General features: G+C 38.6%; 1 protein-coding gene across 22 annotated transcripts in view; it reads right to left on the bottom strand.

The window, feature by feature from the left end:
- PHTF1 (putative homeodomain transcription factor 1) overlaps positions 1–26,554 on the bottom strand; it is a 129,143-nt gene that overhangs the window by 99,628 nt on the left and 2,961 nt on the right. For 12 of the 22 annotated variants that reach the window (XR_010123764.1, XR_010123755.1, XR_010123759.1 and 9 more), the window contains exons 4-5: positions 8,690–8,759; positions 8,061–8,219 (exon numbers count right to left, since the gene is read on the bottom strand). Coding sequence is in view for 14 of the 22 variants with exons in the window: in XM_054463632.2 (XP_054319607.1) it covers positions 8,061–8,219; positions 8,690–8,759 (229 nt within the window). In the remaining 8 variants the exon portion in view is untranslated. Of the gene's footprint in view, positions 1–8,060; positions 8,220–8,689; positions 8,760–13,306; positions 19,589–26,554 lie in introns of those variants that run through there. The other 10 variants (XR_008495748.1, XR_010123761.1, XM_054463666.2 and 7 more) reach the window with 4 other exon arrangements.

Genomic DNA, 26,554 nt, shown 5'->3' with positions numbered 1-26,554 from the left:
CTGAGAGTCATTCCATCCAATCATCAAACCTGAGGGAATGCCTGGGGGACCCAAAACTATAGCTACCTGGTCAGAAGTGAGAGTGATCCTGGGGACCCCCAAACTGGAGGCTGATATCTGAAGGTAGAGCAGTCTTGTAGAGGATTGTGCCCTAAACCTGTGAACTCTGGCCCAACTCCAGGTAACAGTAAAAAAAAAAGCATTGTATTAACACACACATACATTTGTTCTTGATTTGTAATTCATCTCAAATGCCCATATTTTCTAAACTATTAAGAATAAAAATATTTCCTTAACATGCTAAAGAATATATAAGTAAAATCAATACATATTATATGTTAGTGAAGATATTCTGAATTAGGAACAAAACAAGGATGACCACTCACTGTTATCATTTAACATTACTCTGAAATGTTGACTGATTCGGTAAAAGTAAATGAAATGTATGTGAAAGGAGAAAACCAAATTGTCATTATTTGCCAACCATATGGTTGTATCATTATAAAATCTAATAAAAGCACTGAAAAACTATTAGAATTGATTTCAAAGAGTTTAATAAAGTGGCTGGTTATAACAATTTTAATTATAAACCAATAGCTTCCAAATGTGACAGCAAAAACCACTTAAAACTTGTAAAAATAGACTTAAAAAGTCATGTATTTTCAGCAGCAGCAACAAAGACAAAATATTTTAATTTCAGGTGGAAATCTCTAAGTATCTCTCAGAATATGAATGTATAAACTAAACATGGTATCTACATACAACGGAATACAATTCAGCCTTAAAAAGGAAGAATTCTGAAACATTCTACATGGGCGACCTTGAGGATATTATGCTAAGTGAAATAAGCCAGTTGCAAAAGGACAAATATTATATAATTCTGCTTATATGATGTTCCCAGAGTAGTCAAAATCATAGAGGCAAGGTAGAATGGTGGTTGCCAGGGACTATGGGTAGGGGAAATAGGGAGTTTAATGGGTATGGAGTTTCAGTTTGGGAAGATGAAAAAATTTCTGGAAATAAATGGTGGGTGATGGTTGTATTCCAGTATCAGTATACTTAATGCCACTGAACTCTACACTGAGAAATGGTTAAGATGGTGAATTTCAAGTTGTGTGTATGTTACCACAATAAAAAAAAATTGAATTTAACAAGATCTAAGCAGGCCTTATAAGAAAAAAATCCAGGGCTGGGTGTGGTGGCTCACACGTGTAACTCAAACACTTTGGGAGGTTGAGGCAGGAAGATCATTTGATCACTTGATGCCAGGAGTTCAAAGACCAGCCTGGGCAATATAGCAAGAGCCCATCTCTAAAAAATAAAAAATAAAAAAACACCAGCTGAGCATGGTGGCACACACCTATGGTTTCAGCTACTCAACAGGCTGAGGCAGGAGGATTGCTTGGGCTCAAGGCTGTAGTGAAATACCATCACGCCATTGCACTCCAGCCTGGGAGTAAGAGTGAGACCCCGTCTCTATTTAAAAAAAAAAAAAAAGAAAAGAAAAAGAAAGAAAAAAATCCTGCAAAGCTTTACTGAGGGATAAACAGAAGTCCTGATTAAGGCCAGGCACGGTGGCTCACACCTGTAATCCCAGCACTTTGGGAGGCCGAGCCAGGAGGATCACCTGAGGTCAGGAGTTCGAGACCAGCCTGGCCAATGTGGCGAAACCCTATCTCTACTAAAAATACAAAAAAATTTGCCAGGCATGGTGGCGCGCACCTGTAGTCCCAGCTACTCAGGAGGCTGAGGCATGAGAATCACTTGAACCCGGGTGGCAAGGTTGCAGTGAGCCGAGATCAAGCCACTGCACTCCAGCCTGGGCAACAGAGCAAGACTCCGTCTCAATTAAAAAAAAAAAAAAAAAAAAAGGAAGTCCTGATTAAAAGGAGAGCGATATCATATTTCTGTATAGCAAAGAGAATATTGTAAAGAAGTCAAATTTTCTGTCCATCCTCCAAAAATATATGTATACATCTATATTTGTGTATGTGTGCTGGGGAAAGGGGATAATCAGAGAATTTCAATTCAAATTCCTGTATTGTTGGTTTTGGGGGGTCTTTTGGTTTTAATCATGATAAAATAATGCTAACCTATTTTGGAAAGGATAAACAAGAAAGCATGAGAGAAAATGTGGGAAAGCAGAATAATGAAGAAATACTTGGCCAGGCGCGGTGGCTCAGGCCTGTAATCCCAGCACTTTGGGAGGCCGAGGCAGGTGGATCACAAGGTCAGGAGTTCAAGACCAGCATGGTCAACATGGGGAAACCCCATCTCTACTAAAAATACTAAAATTTGTTGGGCATAGTGGCATACGCCTGTAATCCCAGCTACTTGGGAGGCTGAGGCAGGAGAATTGCTTGAACCCAGGAGGCAGAGGTTGCAGTGAGCCGAGATCACACCATTGCACTCCAGCCTGGGCAACAGAGTGAGACTCCATCTCAAAAGAGAAAAAAATTTTTTCCTGCTCAATGTTAATCCATATTAAACAGCTGTAGTAATGAAAGCAGTGTGGCATAAATATGAGAATAACCAGAAATTAATGGTACAGAGTATGTAGTCCAGAAACATACCATGGCAAATATAAAAATTTAATATATGGCATAGATATGACAATAACCAAAACTGATGGTACAGAATATGCAGTCCGGAAACAGACCATGGCATATATGGAAATTTTATCTACATAGGATGCAGTATCTATCAACAAGGAAGGAATAAATAATTTAATAATAAATGTGTGGAAAAAATACTTAATTTCACCCTTACAAGTGACCAAGGAAATGCATATTCAACAAGCAAAATATTTTTTGCATGTCAAATTAGGTAACAATCTTTTGTTGAGGGGGCGGGCAGAGATGCAGTCAGGGTCTTACTCTGTCAGCCAGGCTAGAGTGCAGTGATGAATCATAGCTCACTGTAACCTCGAACTCCTGGGCTCAAGTGATCCTCCCACCTCAGCTTCATAGGTAGTTGGAACTACAGGCTTGCACCACACCTGGCTAATTTTTTTTTTTTTTTTTTTTAGAGATGGGATCTCGCTATGTTTCCCAGGCTGGTCTCAAACTCCCGGCCTCAAGTCTTCCCACCTCAGCTTCCCAAAGTGCTGGAATTACAGGCTTGAGCCACTGCCCCCCACCTAGATAACAATTTTTAAAATTATAATAATGCTGGTAAGACCATGGTAAAACAGGTACTCTCATCTATTGCTTTCCAAAAGAACTGTGCCATCAGCAATTTCATTATATGTACTAAAAGCCTTAAATGTCCACATTCTTTGATCTGTTAATTCTATTTCAAAGAACAAATCCTAAAGAAATAATATAAAATAAGGAAAACTTTGTTCCTGATGGCATTATTAATAGAAAAAACATAGAAACTACCTAAATGCCCACAATATGGGAAGATGCTATAAGGTATGTCCCCAACAAAATTCATATTGAAATCCTAATCCTTAATGTGATTATATTAGGAGATGGGGCCTTTGGTAGCTGATTAGGTCATGAGGGCAGAGCTCTCATGAATGAGATTAGTAACCTTATTAACGAGACTCCGGAGAGCTCCTGTGCCCCTTCAGCAACATGAGGACCCAGAGAGAAGCAGACCCTCACCAGACACTGAATCTGCTAGTGCTCTGATCTGAACTTCTCAGAACTGTGAGAAATAACTTTTTGTTATTTATAAAGCACCGAGGCCATGATATTTTTGTTGTATCAGCCCAAGTGGCATAAGACAGAAATTGTTACTGAGAATGGGGGGGTCCTACTATAACAAACACCTAAAAATGTGGAAGCAGCTTTATAAATAGGTAATGGGTAGAGAATACTAGAAGAATACTGAGGTACATAGTAGAAAAAGCCTAGATTGCCTTAAACATTTTTAAAAGAGATTCTGGTGAGGAATCAGAAAGAAAAGAGGAGGCCGGGTGTAATGGTTCACACCTGTAATCCCAGCACTTTGGGAAGCCAAGGCGGGTGGATCACCTGAGGTCAGGAGTTTGAGACCAGCCTGGTCAACATGGTGAAACCCTATCTCTACTAAAAATACAAAAATTATTCAGGCATGGTGGCAGGTGCCTGTAATCCCCGCTACTCAGGAGGCTGAGGCAGGAGAATCGCTTGAACCAGGGAGGCAGAGGTTGCAGTGAGCCAAGATCATGGCACTGTACTCCAACCTGGGCAACAGAGCAAGACTCTGTCTTGAAAAACAAAATAAAACAAACAAAGAAAAACAAAGAAAGAAAAGACGGGAGCTAGAGAAAAAGCCTCAATCTTCTTAAAGAATACCTAAGTAACCATGAACAGAGTATTGGTAAAATATGAGGTAAAGTCCATTCTGATGAGGTCTCAGATAGAAATGAGAAATAATATGTTATTAGAAACTGAAGGAAAAACAATCCTTGTTACAGAGTGGTAAAGAACTTGTTGAACTGTATTTGTGGTCTAGGATTCTGTGGAAAGTGAAACTCACACGTGATGAAATTGCATATTTAGCTGGAGCTATTTCTAAGCAAAGTGTTAAAGGTGCAGCTTGGCTCTTCCTATGTGCTTATAGTAAAATGTGAGAAGAGAGAAATGACTTAAAAGACAGAATTGTTAAGCAAAAAGGAAGCGTAACTTAAAGATTTGAAAAGTTCTCAGCCTATCCACATTGTAAAAAGTGAGAAAGCATGTTAGAGAGGCCCCCAGTCACATATAACCAGTTGGTTATAGTTTGGGGATGAGTGCCCTTATAGAAGTAGCCTTATAAAATGACTCCTAAGAGCTCCCTTGCCCCTTCCACCATGTGAGGACACAGCAAGAAGACTGACACCTATGAATCAGAAAGCAGGCCCTCACCAGATACCACATCTTTTGGCACCTTGATCCTGGACTTCACAGCCTCCAAAACTGTCAGAAATAAATTTGCGTTGTTGATAAGCCACCCAGTCTATGGTATTTTTCTTATAGCAGCCTGAACAGACTCATACAGAAAGGTTACATAAATTACAGTACTCTTACATAATGGACTATTAAAAGCTATATAGGCCAGGTGTGGTGGCTCACACCTGTAATCCCAGAACTCTGGGAGACTGAAGCAGGAGGATCACCTGGGGTCAGGAGTTCAAGACCAGCCTAGACAACATAGTGAAACCCTGTCTCTACTAAAAATACAAAAATTAGCCAGGCATGGTAGTGTGTCTCTGTAGTCCCAGTTACTTGGGAGGCTGAGGCAAGACAATCACTTGAACCTGGGAGGCAGAGGTTGCAGTGAGCCAAAACCACACCACTATACTCTAGCCTGGACAACAGAATGAGACTCTGTCTCAAAAAAAAAAAAAAAAAAAGGCAGCTATATAAAGATGTTTATGATAAATCCATATGATAGACTCTACATATAACTCTACATGTGATAGACTGTACAGACATTAAAATGATAGTTTTAAATGATGGTATGCCCATATGATGAATTATTACGCAGCCATTAAAATTACCGTTAGAAGACTTAATTTAAATCAAATAAAATTTAAAATTCAGTCTCTTACTGACACTAACTACATTTTGAATACTCAATAGCCACATATGTCTAAGTAGCTACTATACTGGGCAGCACATATGCGGAACATTTCCATTACAGATATTCTAATAAATGACACTTTCACAACTTGAAAAAAATTAAACCTATAGATTTGTAAATTTATACATATATTTTTCACTCTATGTCTTTAAAAAATTTTTAACTGACACAAATAAAAGAAAAGAACCCATAATTCTTTCACCTTAACCCAACTTCCTCCCACTCTGTGTTCTAATTCATATCTTTTTGCAGAGGTGTAACCATAGTATATACTGCCTACTTCCTTGGTAGACAATGGGGATACAGTCGTAAAGAGAATATATTGGGTCCCTGCACACAGTTAGAAAATATCAGGTAGTGATGTGTAACCCAGAAATTAAAATTGATTCTTATGATAGTGACTAGAGGGTATTAGGACTACTTAGAAATATAGATAGGAGGCCAGGCGCGGTGGCTCACACCTGTAATCCCAGCACTTTGGGAGGCTGAGGCGGGCGGATCACGAGGTCAGGAGATCGAGACCATCCTGGCTAACATGGTGAAATCCCGTCTCTACTAAAAATACAAAAAATTAGCTGGGCGTGGTGGCGGGCACCTGTAGTCCCAGCTACTCGGGAGGCTGAGGCAGGGGAATGGCGTGAACCCGGGAGGCGGAGCTTGCAGTGAGCCAAGATCACGCCACTGCACTCCAGCCTGGGCAACAGAGTGAGACTCCATCTCAAAAAAAAATATATATATATATATAGATAGATAGATAGATAGATAGGAATGGCCTCTTTACGAAAGTTACATCCCAGTTGAGATTTAAAGGTGAGAAAAAAGCCAGCCATTTGAAAAGCCTTAAGAATGCTTCAAATGGCCGGGCACAGTGGCTCACACCTGTAATCCCAGCACTTTGGGAGGCTGAGGCGGGTGGATCACCGGAGGTCAGGAGTTCGAGACCAGCCTAGACAACATGGTGAAACCCCATCTCTACTAAAAATACAAAAAATTAGCTGGACGTGGTGGCACACACCTGTATCCCAGCTACTTGGGAGGCTGAGGCACGAGAATCACTTAAGCCTAGGAGGCAGAGGTTTCAGTGAGCCGAGATCACACCACTGCACTCCAGCCTGGGAAAAAAGAGCCAAACTCCGAATGCTTCAAACAAAACAAAACAGCTCTGTGTGAAGAACAAAAAAAAGGACATTATGCCTACAGCCAGCATGAGCAGAGTGGTAAGAAATAGGAGGAGATGATGTCTGAGAGGAGAGCAGGGACCAGGTCCTGTAGGGCATTATAGGCCACGGTAAGAACTTTGAGTTTTTGTTCTAAGGTCAACAGAAGTCACTACAGGGTTTTAAGCAGGAAAATTACATTATATGGCTTCTGTTTTTAAAAGATTTTGCTAATTGCTGTGGAGAGAATGATTGGTAGAAAGAAGGCTCAGAGTAGATGTTATTCCAGTGGTCTAAGCAAAGAAATGCTGGTGCTGTGGACAATGATCATGGCAGTAGAGACTGAGATAAATAGAGTGAAAAATTTGGAGGAAGAACTCACAGACTTGGTGACATATTACATGTGAGAGTTGATGGTAGGGTAGAGTAGGAAGATTTAATTTTTCACCTGAATACTGGGTGACTGATAGTATCATTTAATGAATTGGAGACATAAAGAGGAACAAGTTTACACACACATGCACATGTGTGCAGTGCACACACACACAAGTCAAGAGTTCCATTTTTTATATAATTAACTTCAAGATACCAATTAAATCTCCATATGGAAATGTCAAAGCAGGCAATTAGATTTATAAGTCTGAAGTTCAGCAGAGAGATCTGGCCTGAAGACGTAGATTTGGGAATCACCTGTGTATCAACTGTATTTAAACCAATAGGCCTTAATGAGACTATTTAGAGAACAGAACCTAGGGTGCAAACTTTAGGTAATCCAATATTCAGGCTAAACTTGGTGGCTCACACCTGTAATCCCAACAGTTCTGAGCCTAAGAATTCAAGACCAGCCTGGACAGCATGACAACATCTTGTCTCTACAAAAAAATACAAAAATTAGCCAGGCACAGTGGCATACACCTGTAGTGCCAGCTACTTGGGTGGCTGAGGTGGAAGGATTACTTGAGTCTGGGAGGTCAAGGCTGCAGTGAGCTGTAATCATGCCACTGCACTCCAGCCTGGGTGACAGAGAGAGACCCCGTCTCAAAAACAAAAACAAAAAACACACATACCCAATTTCAAAGGCTCAAAGGTCAGACACAAGAAAAGACTGAGAAGGCCTGGCCAGTGAGACAGGTAGAAAGAAACTCAAGTGAGGAGAAAGAGTTACACAAGAATGTTTCTCGTAGCAGATAATTTTAATATGAACCCCGAATGGCATATGTCTCTTCATTTCTGCGTACTTTAAACTGTCAAATGAAAGGGTAAATGTAAAATCAGTAGGTCTTCATTATTTAATAGCAAAAGCAGCAAAAAGAAACTGTCATTGCTTATTCCAATTCCTCCAATTACCTTGCATGAAATAAAGTAGTAACAGCCAAACAAAGATTCTTAAAGAGGTAACCTGAATCCACCAATTGCTGAACAATGGAAAAAATACAACTCGAACAAGCCCCTTCCGAGTCAGAGATGTCCACGGAATTTCAGGTTTTGCTTTGGCAAATGTTGACCCTTTAAACATACAATAAAACAAAACATCAAACATTTATATACACTGTATTGAAGGCCACCTGTAGCACTACATTAAAAACAGGCGAGTGCAAAAAGCAGCAAAAAACCTGTTCAGTTAAAAAAAAACAAAAAACTCTCTTAGATGTTTGTTAAATGTAATCACTTCTTGCCTCAATCACTAGGACAGAAGCTCAAAATAAGTCAGGCTTACTTGAATGTTAAACAACACATTTATCTTAATTACACAACAGCAAGTCTCTACGTTCATCCCTCTTTTACATGTATGCATGTAATTTATAGAGCCACACAGTACTAAGACAGAGGCGGAAAAAGTGCTAAAGCCTGAATGATGAGAGTAAAGTGTTACATTTAGAAATTAAAGTATACCATCATATAGAGAAGATACTGAAAATTAAGCATCCCTGTGAAATAATATAATAATGTACACAAAAAACAATTTTAAGACTAACCTCTGATTAAGTCAACGTCAATCAAGTCTGGCTTTATGTGGCCCATCTTTTTCGGTTTGTTTTTCAAACCCTAGGATAAAACAAAACAAAAATAAAACCAGAAATAAAGAAAAGCCCTTTTATTATTTATTTTTTTTGAGACGCAGTTTCGCTCTTGTAGCCCAGGCTGGAGTGCAATGGCGCGATCTCGGCTCACCGCAACCTCTGCCTCCCGGGTTCAAGTGATTCTCCTGCCTCAGCCTCCTAAGTAGCTGGAATTGCAGGTGCCCACCATTAAGCCCAGCTAATTTTTTGTATTTTTAGTAGAGATGGGGTTTCACCATGTTAGCCAGGCTGGTCTCAAACTCCTGACCTCAGGTGATCTACCCGCCTCGGCCTCCCAAAAGTCTGGGATTATAGGTGTGAGCCTCTGCACCCAGCCAGAAAAGCCCTTTTAAATACAAAAAATAAACTTACATTTCTTTTTCTCTATATCTGATTCCCTTTTACTGGGGACACTTTAATCCTAAAGCTCCTTAAAGGAACTTGCCATTAATACATATTTTGTTTTAGTTTTTAATCCTCTCCACTAATGCATCAATATACTTTATCACTTTTTAAAATATTCGAACAGTGCCAACAGATCAATACGTGAAAAACAATAGTCCCCTGAGCCATCTCTCCTCTCCTCTGAATTTCACTCCTCAAAAACAAATAACTTCCATCTTTTTTTTGCTTCTACTATTTTTAATTGACACGTTATAATGGTGCATATTTATGGGGTAGAATGTGATATTTCAATACATGTATACAATGTGTAATGATCAAACTATATCTATCACCTTGAACATTTATCATTTCTTTGTGTTGGGTTCATTCAAAATCCACCCTGCTAGGTATCTGAAAATATATAATAAATTGTTGTTAATTATAGCCACCTTACAGTGCTACAGAACACTAAACCTTATTCCCATCTAGCTGTACTTTTGTATTTGTTAACCAACCATTGGCTATCTGTCATTCCCTCCCTCTTACACTTCCCCACCTCTAGTAACTACTATTCTACCCTCTACTTCTATGAGATCAACTTTTTAGCTTCCGTGTATGTGTGAGAACACAAAGTATTTATCATTCTGTGTCTGGCTTATTTCACTTTGCATAATGTTCTCCATTTCCATTCATGTTGCCATGAATGACACAACTTCATTCTTTCTTACAGCTAAATAGTATTCCATTGTGTATATATACCATATTTTCTTTATCCATTCACCTGTTGATGGACACGTACACTGAATTCCATGTCATGACTATTGTGAACAGTGCTGCAATAAACATAGGAATGCAGATATCCCTTCAACATACAGATTATCTTTCCTTTGGATATATACTGAGACTGCTGGATCATATGGTAGTTCTATTTCTAGTTTTTTGAGGAACCACGAGACCGTTTTTCATAATGGCTGTACTAATTTACATTCACACCACCAGTGTATAAGAATTCCCCTTTCTCTGCATCCTTGCCAGCATTTTTTTTTGTCTTTTTGATAATAGCCATTCTAATTAGGTTGACGTGGTATCTCATTGCGGTTTTGATTTGCATTTCCCTGATGATTGGTGATATCGAGCATTTTTTCATATACCTGTTTGCCATCTGTATTGTCTTCTTTTGAGAGATGTCTATTCAGCTCATTCACCCATTTTAAAATTGAAGTATTTGGATTTTTGCTATTGAGTTATTTGAGTTCCTTATATATATTAGTCCCTTTTCAGATGAAAAGTTTGCAAATGTTTTCTCTCATTCTATAGGTTGTCTCTTCAATCTTGATTGTTTCCTTTGCTGTGCAGAAGCTTTCTAGTTTGATACAATCCTATTTATCTATTTTTGTTTGTTACCTGTGCTTCTGAGGTCTTCTCCATAAAATCTTTACCCAAACCAATGTTCTGAAGCATTTCCCCTATGTTTTCTTCTAGCAGTTTCAGGTCTTACATTTAAATCATTAATCCATTTTGGCTTGATTTTTGTATATGGTGAGAAATAGTGGCTAGGTGCAGTGGCTCACCCCTATAATCCCAGCACTTTGGGAGGGGCCAAGGTGGGAGGATACTTGAGGTCAAGAGTTTGAGACCGGCCTGGCCAACATGCTGAAACTCTGTCTCTACTAAAAATACAAAAAGTGGCTGGGCATGGTGGCGGGCGCCTGTAATCCCAGCTACTCAGGAGGCTGAGGCAGGAGAAGCACTTGAACTGGGAACGTGGAGGTTGCAGTGAGCTGAGATCACACCACTACACTCTAATCTGGGTGACAGAGCAAGACCCTGTCCCTTAACTTAAAAAATAAAAATAAAATAATTTGCACATGCTAATTCTCAATTACGTCTTAAAAATTAGATATTCAATCATTAAAATTAATGCCAAAATTAAAGGTTACCGTAATTTGCTGTTTACCTATTACGGACATTGAACCAGTATTGATCTTTAGCTTTGTTTAAACAGATGCAGTCAATTTCTCTTGTGAATCTTATATATTTCTATTCAACTCACCATAAGCTATAGATTTTACAGAAAAATGTTCTAAAACCTTAAATGTAATAAAATTAAAGAAGGAATCAAAATGTGAAAATGAGGCAACTCAAGGAAAAAACCCTTTGAAGAAACATGTACACTAATTTTTGAAATATGCACAATTTTCATGAGAATAACAATTATCTTGTGTACTATATTCAAAATCAGAAATTAAAAATTTAAAGGTAAAAATATTACTTTTTACCTTTTTGGACATTTGTCCCAGTGCTAAGCTTTCTGGACATTTGTACCAGTGCTATTCCCCATCACTTTAGAGCCAAAATAATTTTTCTACTTTCTTTGCTTTCTAGACTTTTCTCCAACAATGTTACAGAGTTAGAATTAGCATTAACTAGAGGTAAAATTATCCAAAGCTCCCTTAGCAATAGAAACACATTTATTCACTCAGTCAACAAATATTTGACAAGTATCTTCTATATGTCAGATAATCTGCTTGAGCTAGGTATAAAATAATAAGTCAAAACATGGCTCTATCTTCAAAGAATGTACAGTATAGAAGGGAAGACAAACAATAACACCAAATGTACAAGGGTTTCTCAGGAAAATGCCCTCTGAATCTCCCCATTTTTTTTATTTCCTAAAGGGACAGAAATCATTAATAAATGTATGACTACTGATCTTAAGGGAGATTAGAAAAGTCACCATATACTGTTGTATATTTTGCACTGAGGGAGAGTAAAAAACACATTCCATACTTTAGAATCCTTCTGCTTTATCTTCCACCGTGCATGTATGTATAATGAGGAAGTACATGCCAGGCACTATCCTAAGCACTTTTACATATAGTCATGCATCACTTAATGTCAGGGATACATTCTAAGAAATTCATCTTTAAGTGATTTCACTGTTGCCTGAACATCATACAGTGTAGTTACACAAATCTCGATGGTATAGCTTACTACACACCTAGGCTACATGGCAGCCTATTGCTCCGAGGCTACAAATCTGCCCGGCATATTACTATGCAAAATATTTAGGCAATTTTAAACACAGTGGTATTTGTGTCTAAACCTAAAAAAGGTACAGTAAAAATATGGTATAAAAAATGGGGCTGGGCACGGTGGCTCACATCTGTAATCCCAACACTCTAGGAAGCCAAGGCAGGAGGATCACCTGAGGTCAGGAGTTCAAGACCACCCTGGCCAACATGGTGAAACCCCCATCTCTACTAAAAATACAAAATTAGCCGGGCGTGGTGGTGGGCACCTGTAATCCCAGCTACTCAGGAGGCTGAGGCAGGATCGCATGAGCCCGGGAGGCTGAGGTTGCAGTGAGCCAAGATCGCGCCATTGCACTCCAGCCTAGGCGACAAGAGTGAAACTCTGTCTCAATAAAGAAAAAAAAAAAAGATAAAAAATGGTACACCTGTATAGGGCACTTATCATGAATAGTGCTCTCAGGATTGGGAGTTGCTCTGAGTGAGTCAGTGAGTGAGTGGTCAATGAAAGTGAAAGCCTAGGACACTGCTGTAGTACACTATTGTAGACTTTATAAACACCGTAAACATAGGCTACACATTTTTTAAAATCTTGCTTTCTACAACAATAACTTTTTTTTCTCTGGGACAGAGTCTTGCTCTGTTGCCCATGATATAGTGCAATGGCACAATCACAGCTCACCACAATCTCATTCTCCTGGGCTCAAGCAATCCTCCTACCTCAGCCTCCCAAGGAGTTTGTTGTTGTTGTTGTTGTTGTTGTTGTTTGTTTTTGTAGAGAAGGGGTCTTTCTTTGTCACCCAGGCTGGTCTCAAACTCCTGGTCTAAAGTGATCCTCCTGCTGTGGCCTCTCAAAGTGCTAGAATTACAGGCATGAGCCATCTCACCCAGTCTGTTCTATGATAACTTAACCTTAGCTTACTGTAATGTTTTTACTTTATAAGCTTTATAATTTTTTTAACTTTTTTACTCTTTTGTAATAACAGTTTAAAAACACACATTTTCTTTTTTTTTTTTTATTTTTTTATTTTTTTACTTTTTAAATAAAAACTAAGACACAAACACACACAGCCAAGGCCTACATAGGGTCAGGATCATCAATATCATTGTCTCCCACCTCCACATCTTGTCCCACTGTAGGGTCTTCAGGGGCAATAACACACAGGGAGCTGTCATCTCCTATGATCACAATGCCTTCTTCTGGAATACCTCCTGAAGGACCTGCCTGAGACTGTTTTACAGTTAACTGATTTTTTTTTTAATAAACAGAAGGAGTCCACTCTAAAATTAAACAATTAAAAGTATAGTATAGTAAATATATAAACCAGTAATATAGTCATTTATTATCATTATCGAGTGTTAGGTACCTTACATAACTGTATGCTATACTTTTTATGACTGACAGTGCATTTGGTTTGTTTACTCCAGCATCACTCCAAACACATGAGTAATGTGTCGTGCTATGACTTTAGGATGGCTACAAAATCACTAGGCAATAGGAATTTTTCAGCTCCATTATAATCTTATGGGACCATTGTTGTATATGAGGTCCACTGATGACAGAAACATCATTATGTGGCAAATGACTGTACTTAAGTTAACTTGACTCATTTAATCCTCACAAATGTCCTATGAGATTGGTACCTTTATTATCCTCACTTTACAGATAAGGCAACCAAGGCAGAGATTCCAACTCTTTCATTCTCATTCCAAAGTCTGTTCTCTAACCACTACACTATCCTGCCTTTCGTTATATGACACAAAATGCATCCCTAATCAAAGTAGAGAGAGGTTTTGTTTAAATCAAACAAGACTGCTTAACTTTGAGAGGTTCAATGGGCATTATGAGTGGATTTCCTTATTGGCCACAACCTCTACCTCAGCAGCCCAGGAAAAGATTGTAGGACAGAATCAGGATAATCACTAGTTGCCAGAGTAGTGGTCTGGAAATTCTCTGCAGATCCCCAGCTGTAGGCTGTACGCAGCCCTCTCTATTGTCTGCCCCCAACATAACTGTGCAACATCATCACAAGCTCAGAACCACTTGACAAATGAAGTCCCCACTTTTTGGAAGAGGAACAAAAACACTGGAGGTATTGATGCAATATAATTGGACTTTGTATTAAACAAGGAATAAAAAACAAGTGAAACCCTGTGACAAATCTCTATTTCCTAGTGTGCTGAAATTTTCTATTTTATTACCATCAAAAGAATTGAACTATTTATACAGTCTGGTGCAGAGAGGGAAGTTACCCCTGATTTGGAGCATATGATGAACAACAAAACAACAATTACAAGGCAAGTATAGCACTACAGGAACATCCATAAAGGACACCTTATTCACATTTAAGAAGTCCAAGAAAGATTTCCACAAAGAAAAATAGTATCTAACCTGATACCTGAAGGATGTATAAGAACTTGTAAAGTTGCACATGGGATATAGCAAAATGAGGAATCAAGAAACACATATGATCACGCCTGCAATCCCAGCACTTTGGGAGGCTGAGGCAGGCAGATTCCCTGAGCTCAGGGCGACCAGCCTGGGCAACATGGTAAAACCCTGTCTCTATTAAAATGCCAAAAATCAGCCGGGAGTAGTGGCTATGAGCCTGTAGTCCCAGCTACTCAGGAGGCTGAGGCAGGAGAATTCCTTGAATCAGGGAGGCAGAAGCTGCAGGGAGACAAGATCGTGCCACTGCACTCTAGCCTGGGTGACAGAGCAAGACTCCGTCTCGAAAGAAGGGAATGGAAGGGGAGGGGAGGGGTGTTGGGAAGGGGAGGGGAAGGGAGGGCAGGGCAGGGCAGGACAAGGCAGGGCAGGGCAGGACAAGACAGGGCAAGGCAGAGCAGGGCAGGGCAAGAAAGAAAGAAAAGCATATGAGAGGACCCAGGAATAAGAGATAGCATGGTAAAAACTAAAGTAAGTTTGAGAAGGCCTAAAGCACAGAGTGGAAGTGAAAAGAGGTCAAGACATGGGTGAGAGAGGTAAACTTGTGAGATGAGAAGATGCCATAATGTGAAAACTATAACCATGCTAGGAGTATGATCTTATTGTAAGGGTACTAGGAAGTCAAGAAACAGTTTTAAATATGAGAAAAACAATCAAATTTGTGTTAAAACAGAAACCAAAAAACAACAACCTGGCTTTGTTATAAAGAACAGATGGAGGGTAAAGAGAGATAGGAAGCAAGAGAAAGCAGTTAGAAAGTTAAAAAACCTACTCCAGTAATCTAATCAGGAGTGGACAAAATTTTTCTATAAAGGGCCAGATGGCATTTTAGGCTTTATGGACTCTATCAGGGGTCTCCAACCCCCAGGGCATGGAATAGTGGTCCGTGGCCTGTTAGGAACCAGGTTGCACAGCAGGAGGTGAGGGGCAGGTGAGAGAACAAGGGAAGCTTTATCTGTATTTACAGCCACTCCCCACTGCTCAAATTACCACCTGAGCCCTACCTCCTGTCAGATCAGTGGCAGCATTCGATTCTCACAGGAGTGCAAACCCCACTGTGAACTGCACATTCGAGGGATCTAGGTTGCGTGCTCCTTATGAGAATCTAATGCCTGATGATCTGTCACTTTCTCCCATCACCCCCAGATGGGACTGTCTAGTTGCAGAAAAACAAGCTAAGGGCTCCCACTGATTCTACATTATGGTGAGCTGTATAATTATTTCATTATATATTATAAGGTAATAATAATAAAAATAAAGTATACAATAAATGTAATGTGCTTGAATCATTGTAAAACCACCCCCCCACACCAGTCCATGGAAAAACTGTCTTCCATGAAACTGGTCTCTGGTGCCAAAAAGGTTGGGGACTGCTGGACTATACAATCTCTGTCACAACTACTCAGCCACTGTAGCACTAAAGCAGACACAGACATTGAATATAAATATGTAAAGCACTAAACCTGGCTGTGTTTCAGCTAGATTTGCACATAAGCAATAGTTTGCCAACCAGATGAGTAGACAATAGGTTAGACCAGGTAATTAGAAGCGTGAACTGGGAAGAGTACTCATACTCAAAAGATATTTAGCAGGTATAATCCAGAAGTATTGGTAACTGAAAATGTGAGATTAGTGTGAAGGTGAAGAACTCTAAACCCTGACTTTAGCACTTTAGCAATTCACTGAATAGGAAAGGTAAGAAAACGAAAAGTATTGGGTCACGGGAGGAAGGTCATATTCAGCTCACATTCCACTGGCCAAGCAAATCCCATGACCAAGGTGGAAGTCTGTGGGGCCAGGAAGAATTCTTCTCTTATAGGAAGGCACTGCAACTCACATGACAGTAAGTGCAGCCGTATAATCTTCTTACAGGTAAGAATAATAACAGGTAGTGAATAATTAGGAAAATTACTATAATATACAGTTCAGTCCATCTGACTCTAAAGCTCTTACCTAAATGCTAAGGAGATTTGTTGGTTTTGGCACCGGTATAAATAAAGCATATTGGTATAGCCAATATACGTAAATACTCACATACCTCTAAATCTACCTATCGCATATGGAAATATATGTATATCCTATTACTCAGGTAACATCATTTAATGTATTATTTGGTTTTGGAGGAAAAATGTTTTAAAATTAAATCTTTATTTGTACTAAAATAATACTCATATTACAAGGTTAATAAAAAATAACATTCCAGTCTCACCCTTCCTTACCCTTGATTCATACATCCTAGCTATTTCTTCTCTTTACTTCTAAAAAAAAAGTTTACAGTGCTTTTATCAATTTCAGATGTTATCCATTCATTTCTTACTGTTGAAGATGAGGAAATAACTCTTATTTAGCCTTTCTATGCCTCAATTCCTTCACCTATAAAAAAGGGAAGATAATAGCACATACCTCATAAGATGATCATGAGGATCAATTGTGTGTGTTTCTTAAAACAATGTAAGACATACTACACACTATTAATGATTACAGCATCACTAAACACGCACGCCCTCCTGAACTATAGTTTTTTCCCCCAACAGTTTTATCACAAATTTTTGTTAAATCAATGTTTAGAGGGTTATAATTACATAAATATTGTTCACAGCTAACCCAAGTAGCGAACTATTATATTTTCCTCTCATAAATTTTTTGCTTGTCCTAGAACTGTAATTGCCTCATTTTTTTATTCACTTAATCTTCTATTACTAATTCATCTTTAAACTCCCTCTGTTACATATCTGCTTCCAATATGCTCAAACTCAACATATATCAGTTTAGTTTTCCCCCTTCAAGATGTCTATACCAATTTTCTGTCTTCATACTCCATTCTGGACTGGTTGTTTTCTAGGTCAGATATAAGCTATCATCCTGAGACATTTGCAATTATCCTGGAATTCCTTTTACTTCGCTTTGTTGGCTATCCTGTTTTCTGATACTATGAATTCCTTTCTGGCTTATTCATGGATTATAATACAGTACATGTCCTCCCACAGCTTTCTGACAGAGGGAATATGCGATATGAATTTTGAGACTCTAAGTTCAAAATATATCAGTGGTGCCTTTGCACTTGATTAATAATTAGGCTGGGCATAAAACTTCAGGTTGAAAATCACTTTCTCTCATGTGCCATTGTCCCTCACCTTCCACTGAACATTCCATTATCTTTTAGCTTCCAAATGAGCTAGAAGTTGCTGCTGACGGGCAGTATCTCTGACTTCCAATTTTTGTCTACATGATCCGTTTTGATCCTTCACTCTACTCCATGCTTAACCCAAGCTCTAATTCCAAATGTTCTGAAATTTCATGATAATGTTTCTCAGTGCTGATGACTCAAAAGATCCTTTTATTTTCCTTGTTCTTTTGAGACAGAATCTCGCTTGTCACCCAGGCTAGAGTGCAGTGTTGCATTCACGGCTCTCTGCACCTTTGAACTCCCAGGCTCAAAGGATCCTTTCACCTCAGCCTTCTGAATAGCTGCGACTACAGGCACACACCACTATACCCAGCTGATTTTTAAATTTTATTGTAGAGATAGGATCTCACTTTGTTGTCCAGGCTGGTCTCAAACTCCTGGGTTCAAGGGATCCTCTTGCCTCAGCCTCCCAAAGTGCTAGGACTACAGGCGTGAGCCACCATGCCCAACCAAAAGATCCTTTTAATCTGGAAATACATACACAGTACTGCATTTCTGGGGCAATTTTTTTGAATTATTTATTAATTTCTTCTTCTCCATGTATTTCCTTTTTCTGGAACATCTATTAGTTGGATATTACATTTCCTGCATGAACTGCACTCACTTAGCTATTTTCTTTTTTGTCGTTCATTTTTATACTACTTTTCTGGGAAATGGTCTCAAATTTATCTTCTAACTTTTCCACTGAATTAATTTTAATTTTTATTTATTTATGTGTTTATTTTTGAGACAGGGTCCCACTCTGTCGCCCAGGCTGGAGTGCAGTGGTGCAATCACGGCTCACTGCAGCTTCGACTTCCCAGGCTCAGATGATCTCCCACCTCGGCCTCCTAAGTAGGTGGGACTACAGGCACGCAACGCCAAGCCCAGCTAATTTTTTTGTATTTTTTGTAAAGACAGGGTATCACCATGTTGCCCAAGCTAATCTTGAACTCCTGGGCTCAAACGATCAGCCTCGGCCTCCCAAAGTGCTGGGATTACAGGCATGAGCCACTGTACCCAGCCACCACTGAATTTATTCTGATTATTTTTATTTTCTAGTCTTCCTACTTTCTAATCTATAGTCTATTTCTTAAGCACTCTTAATTTTTAAATTGACAGATAATATTCTATGTATTCAGTGTGTACAACATATCCTGAAGTAGATATACACTGTAGAATGACTAAATTAATATATACATTACCTCACATGGTTATTATTTATGTGGTGAGAACACTTAATATCCACTCTCTTAGCATTTTTCAAGAATACAACATACTACCTATAGTCACCAATGTTATACAATAGATCTCCTGAAGATATCTCCGTCTTTTTATAGTATCCAGTTCTTTAAAGGCAGTAATTATATCTTTAAAAACACTGTTTTTATGATTCCTGCATTGCTTCTTTTCTCTTTTCTTCTTTTTCTTTAGGTCTTAAATATTTGATGATCTTTAATTATCCATTTATAATTAACAGTCACTAACACACTGAATGCAAGCTCAGTGTGCAATGCGTGAAGCATTTTGAATAGTGGACCTCACTATAGAGGCGTGGCCAGTCATTTCACTTTTCAGTATCCTTAGGTTCTCTTTGGTTACTCAATTTTGACGAAAAGAAATTCCAGTCTTCTGTTTGCAGATTATAAATCCGACGACCAGACTTTCACTTAATCCCCATTATTAGTGCAGCATCTCAACAGACTCTGATTTGTTTCTGGTCTTCCAGAATCCAGAACTTCTCTGGCTCAGCCTCTCCAGAGAGCAAGCTTCAATCCGGTCTTCTGTCAGAGGAAGATAAGGGTAACTATGTGGCTACATAGAATAAGGAAGATCTGGGGGTACATCTATTATCCCTTATACACATGCTCAAACAATCCTGTCTTTAGTTCTTCCTCACTCCTACAGATATACCTGATACATCTAATTCCTGAGCCTTTCAGAAGTTAATCACAAGGGTTTTACTTGTTTCCTATTGGCTTTCCCTATTGCAGACACTTAAGAGTTTTACTTCCTTCATTTTCCAACCTTCGAAACTGTATTGATAGCTCTCATTTACTGTAGTCTCTTCTTCCATTCTTTTAGTCCTTGCGGGCTGCCATGATTTTTTCTTATTTATTGTACTTTTAAAGAGGTTTCAGGAGAGATTAGTGCATGTATTTGAACTGCCATTTTTTGGGTTTGTTTTTTTTTTTTTTTTTTTTTCAGGACAGGGTCTTGCTCTGTCACCCAGTCTAGAGTGCAGTGGCACAATCATAGCACACCACAGCCTCAAACTCCTGGGCTCAGGCAATACCCCCCACCCAGCTTCCCCAGTATCTGGGATTACAGGTGCATGCCCACCACACCCAGCTAATTTTTTTATCTTTTTGTAGAGCTATGTTGCCCAGGCTGGTCCCAAACTCCTGGCCTCGAGCAAAAACCTCAGCTTCCCAGAGTGCTGGGATTATAGGTGTGAGCGACCACGCCTGGCCTCAAACTGTCATCTTTAATGAGGAGTGTCAGTGTCATCTATCATATGGCCACCATCCTGCTTAAATAAAACATTATAAATACAGCTGAAGTAGTCTCTGTGCTTCTGATTAGCCTTTTTTATTCTCTAAATACAAAACCATGCTATCTTCAAACAGTGATTTTTGTTCACTCTAATATTAATTTTTAAAAATAAAACATACAAAAAAGAAAAGATAATATTAATATTAATTAGAATGTTTTGCTCAACTTAGCAAATGTATCTCAAACAGTATGCTAAAGAGTAGTGAAAGGGGCCCGGCGTGGTGGTTCACGCCTGTAATCCCAGCACTTTGGGAGGCCAAGGCGGGCAGATCACGAAGTCAAGAGATCGAGCCATCCTGGCCGACATGGTGAAACCCCACCTCTACCAAAAATACAAAAATTAGTTGGGCATGGTGGCACACGCCTGAAATCCCAGCCACTCAGGAGGCTGAGGCAGGAGAATCGCTTGAACCTGGGAGGCAGAAGTTGCTGTGAGCACTGCACTCGAGCCTGGGCAACAGAGCAGGACTCAGTCAACAACAACAAAAAAAGAGTAGTAAAAGGGGAGATTCATTCTTATTTTAGGCTTATTTTGGAGGACTAAGTTACACTCCATCACTGAAAATAATGTTAGACATTAGATTTAATATATTCTCTCAATTAAAAAATTTTAGGGCTGGGTGTGGTGGCTTACATCTGTAATCCCAGCACTTTGGGAGGCCAGGGAGGGAGAACTGCTTAAGCCTAGGAGTTCAAGACCAGCCTAGGCAATGTGGTGACACCCTGTCTCTACAAAATATAAAATATTTTTTTAAAATTTAGAAAACAATTTTAATTGTGAATATGTACACATTTACATTTTTGGTGTACTATATTATTATTTTTCCTACTTTTGTCCATTGGTATAATTTTTAAAGTAGCTTTATTGAGGTATAATTTACATACTATTAAACTAACCCATTTTTACAGATTTAGTAAATAATTTAGATTTTTAGTAAATTTGTAGAGTTGTGCAATCATTATCACACTCAAGTTTTAGAACATTTCCATCACCCCAAAAAGTTCCTTTCTGCCTGTTTGCAGGAAAGCCCTGTTCCCCTCAATCCATAGGCAATCTTTGATCTGTTTTCTATTTCTATAGATATCTAGAAATTTCATATAAACAATCACATAATATGTTATACTTAGCATGACATTTTTTATATTAATCCACGATGCAGTATGTATTAACAGTTTTTATTGCTGAATTGTATTACATTGTATGACTATAACACATTTGTTTATACCAATTGATTCACCAGTTGATGGACACGTGGGTTTTTCCTACTTCTGGCTATTAAGAATAGTGCTGCTATGAACATTTGCATGTATTTATGTTTTCACTTCTCTTGGATAGAAAATGTTAAATATAGTAGATACCCTAAATATAGGTAGATACCCTAGGAGTGGAAATGTTGGGTCATGTGAGAAGTATATATTTAACATTTTAAGAAACCACCAAACTATTTTCCATTTTCCATGCCTACCAGCAGTGTAGAAGAGTTGTAGTTCCTCCATCACCTTGCCAACATTTGGTATCGTCAATCTTTTTAATTTTGTTCTAACAGATGTATTAGAAATGTAGTAATGTAAATCTTCCAACACTATTCTTTTTAAATTTGTTTTGAATATTCTACATCCTTTATATTACTTACATATATTTGAGAATTAGCTCATCAATCTCTACCAAAAACAAAATTCTGCTGGAATTTTGAAGGGATTACATTGAATATATAGATACATTTGGAGAAAACTGACATTTTAACAATATTGAATCTTCCAGATCATGAACATGAAATGCTATTCCATTTATTTAGACCTTCTTTAATTTCTCTAAGCAATGTTTTATAGTTTTCCATGTATGAATCTTACACTTTTTATGTCAAACATTCCTGTTTTATTATTTGTTGCTATTATAAAATTGTTTTAATTTTATTTTTGAATTACTTTGTTGGCATATAGAAATACAACAGATTTTTGTATACTGATCTTGTATTTGAAGACCTTGCCACATTCATTTGTTACTGTAATTTTTTTTTTTTTAATGAGACAGAGTCTTGCTCTGTCGCCCAGGCTGGAGTGCAGTGGCGCGATCTTGGCTCACTGCAAGCTCCGCCTCCCCGGGTTCATGCCATTCTCCTGTCTCAGCCTCCCCAGTAGCTAGGACTACAGGCACCTGCAACCACGCCTGGCTAACTTTTGTATTTTTAGTAGAGACGGGGTTTCACCGTGTTAGCCAGGATGGTCTCGATCTCCTGACCTCATGATCCGCCTGCCTCAGCCTCCCAAAGTGATGGAATTACAGGCGTGAGCCACCGCGCCCAGCCTACTGTAATTTTTTATATATATTCTTAGGATTTTCTAAATATGGGATTATGCTGTCATGAGTAAAGGCAGTTTTCATATTCCTTTCCATCTCAATGCCTTTCATCTCTTTTCCTTTGCTTATTACATTGGCTAGGACTCCCACTACAGTGTTAAATAAAACTGGTAAGAGCAGATATCCTTGCTTTGTTTCTGATTTTAGGGGAAAACATTCAGTCTTAACCATTAAGTGTGAAGTTTGTTGCAGGCTTTTCCTAGACAACCTTTACTATGTTGAAGTTCCCCGAAGAACCCAGTTTATCGTTAATAGGCATTGAATTTTGTTAAATGCTCTTTCTGTATTTACTGAGATCATATGATTGTCCTTTATCCTATTAATATGGTATATTACATTACTTTGTTTTCAAATTAATGCATTCCTGGGATAACTCCCACTTGGTCACAGTAGATAAGCCATTTTACGTGTTGTTGAATTGGTTTTGTTAATATCTTGTTAAAGATTTTCACACATACATTCATAATGAATGTTCCTATGATGTCTTTGGTTTAAGTTTCAGGGTAATACTAGTCTCATAGAATGAGCTGAGAAGTATATTTCCTTCTCTATTTTCTGAAAAAGTTTGTGTAGAATTAGTGTATTTGTTCTTGACCTAATTAACTGCTACTCATGCTTCAGATCTCATTTTAATCAATTCCTTAGCAAAAGCTTATCTGACCTTCTTAACTAGGTTCTTCTTTTTTTTTTTTTTTTTTTTTTTGAGATGGAGTCTCGCTCTTGTTGCCCAGGCTGGAGTGCAATGCATGATCTCTGCCTCCCACACTCAAGCGATTCTCCTGCCTCAGCCCCCTGAGTAGGTGGGACTACAGGTGCATGTCACCATGCCCAGCTAATTTTTGTATTTTTAGCAGAGAAGGGGTTTCACCATGTTGCCCAGGCTAGTCTTGAACTCCTGAGCTCATGCAATCTGCCTGCCTCGGCCTCCCTGCTAGGATTACAGGCATGAGCCACCGTGCCCAGCCTTTTTTTTTAAAGGCAGGGTCTCTGTTATCTTGACCTCCAGGCTAAGCAATCCTCTCACCTCAGTCTCCTGAGTACCTGGGACCACAGGCAGATGCCATCATGGCCAGCTAATTTATTTTTTGTAGAGACAGAGTCTCCCTATGTTGCCCGGACTAGTGTCAAATCCCTGGCCTCAAAAGATCCTCCCACTTTGGCCTCCCAAAGTGCTAGGATTACAGGCATGAGCCACCATGCCCAGCAACTAGGCTCATTTATTTCCCTTATTATAAGTATAGTGGCTCGTAAACAGCCCTCTTCTCAGTATTTGCCATAAAGTAATTTGCATTTATTAGAAGGATTATTTTTATTATTCTCACCCACTTTGTCATAAATTCCATGAAAATAAAAATATTGAATACGGCTGGGCAGAGGGTCTCACGCCTATAATCCTGGCACTTTGAGAGGCCAAGGTGGAAGCATTGCTTGAGCTCAGGAATTTGAGACCAGCCTGGACAACATGGCAAGACCTTGTCTCTACAAAAATTTAAAAAATATCCAAACCTGTTGGTGCATGCCTGTGGTCTCAGTTACTTAGGAGGCTAAGGTGGGAGAATCACTTGAGCCCAGGAGGTTGAGGCTGCAGTGAGCTGTGTTCATGCCACTGCACTCCAACTTGGGCAACAGGGCCAGACCCTGTCTCAAAAAAAAAAAAAATGATTGAAAGTTTTTACTCACCATTATGTAGGCATAGCTAGTGTCTGCCACATGGTAGGTAAGCAGTCAACAAATATTTGTTAAATAAATATGTAATGGATGCTTTCATTTTATTTTTGGTATTTCTTTCCCTGTTTTACTTTGGTTGATTACTATTTTCTTTCTCTAGATTCTTCAATATTAATATGATTCATTGTAAACCTTCCTAGTCAAACTAGACATTTTTTGTTAATATAGACATTGAGAATAATAAGTACTACTCTGGAAATATTCCATAGATTTTATTATAATGTCTATATTTTTATTTCTATCTTTCAAAAACACAGATATGATGTGACTCCTCTACTCAAAAACCATTAAAACCTTTCAATTTTCTACAGAATAGTATCTAAAGTTCTTAGTAAAGCAGTCAAGTAACCTCCAAATAGATTTATGGCCTATCACTCCATCTATGTACCTTATTCTCCAATCATATTGGGCTACTTACTTGCTCTTCCTCTAAACAAGTCTTATACTTCTGTTTGTTAATATTTTTCCTCTTGTGCTCAGCACCCAACAAAATGCCTTAAACATTGTAGTTCAATAAATGCTTATTGAAGAGTTCATACCATTTTTCATGACCCAAGATTTTTAAAATTTATCTAATTCTGAATTATACTTTTACATATAATTTTAAATTATATAACAGTATTTTGATATGATGTTAATATTTTTATTTAAAAATTTTTTTTGCTTTTTTATTTGTTCTTTTATTTTTTGTTTTCCAAAAATTGTACTTGTGTTAATGTATTTTTAAATGTAGCATTAATTTTTTTGTATGCTATACTTTGGCCATTTTTTGTTTAAGACTTTAGCATATTAAAAAGATATCTGGGCTTTTCTCCCATCACTATCAGACTGTGAAACCCATGAAGGCAACAATCACATCTATCTTTTTCACTGTATTCTCAGCACCTAGTACAAGAGTGGCACATTAGCTGAGTAATTTTTTTTTTTCAGCTTTCTACTATCACACTGAAAGCTCAGTAAATGTTTATAGTTATTTTACATTTCATTCTTTCCACTGCTGCTAAATTTAAAAGCATACATTAAGGCGTGGTTAGGTAGATTACCCTATGAGAGAACAATAAGTAAAAATATGCATGATGGATAGGGTTCAATTAACTATAGAAACAGACAGAGTTCCTAGTATGAATCAAGATGTTCTAACAGTAGGAAACAAACACACTTCCTACGCTTAAGGCCTATGAACACACACAGGTTAACAAATAACTTTGATATCATGCACTAAAAGGAAGGTATGCATTAAATGGCATGGAAAAGAGTGAAGGAAATCAGGCAGGGCACGGCAGCTCATGCCTCATGCCTATAATCCCAGCACTTTGGGAGGCTGAGGCGGGTGGATCACGAGGTCAGGAGATCGAGACCATCCTGGCTAACATGGTGAAACCCCGTCTCTACTAAAAAAAAAAATACAAAAAATTAGCCGGGCATGGTGTCGGGCCCCTGTAGTCCCAACTACTCGAGAGGCTGAGGCAGGAGAATGGCGTGAACCCGGGAGGCGGAGCTGGCAGTGAGCCGAGATCCCTCCACTGCACTCCAGCTAGGGTGACAGAGTGAGACTCTGTCTCAAAAAAAAAAAAAAAAAGGGTGAAGGAAATCTTTAAATTGGCTAGGGGAAGAAGGTTAGATAACAAGGCTAGAGATCACAAAACAAGATCAAACTCCACTTCTATGCTGTTTCCATTATACCATGCTTACTATCAGTGATGTTTAACAGCTCACAAAAAAATAACAGGACAGGCTTTAGAGAATCACAAAATAAAATCTGGGGACTTATTCATCCTAACCCCATCTCCCACTAATATAAATAATCAAGGACTATACCAAATTGTGAAGTTAGTCGGCTACTTGTCGTTCAAGTAGCTTCTATTGATTGGCCTATTTAATAGAACAGATAATATTAAGTTGTATTCACCCAGTTTTTTTAAGTATTAATGAAGAGTCTGCTGCAAGACTTTTTGAAAGATAATCCAAAAACAAGAATCAGCTGGCATTTATCAGCACTTTCCAAGGAAGTGAGGCCCTGAATCCATAAGATTTAAGTAAGTATTAAAGTCGCAGAGAGTTACATTCTTTTGAGGGCCAAGGATGGTTCTTTAGGCTTTTCCACATC

Source organism: Pongo pygmaeus, chromosome 1 (assembly GCF_028885625.2).
Source record: "Pongo pygmaeus isolate AG05252 chromosome 1, NHGRI_mPonPyg2-v2.0_pri, whole genome shotgun sequence".
NCBI lineage: Eukaryota > Metazoa > Chordata > Mammalia > Primates > Hominidae > Pongo > Pongo pygmaeus.
This window is presented reverse-complemented; position numbering and strand designations above follow the sequence as displayed.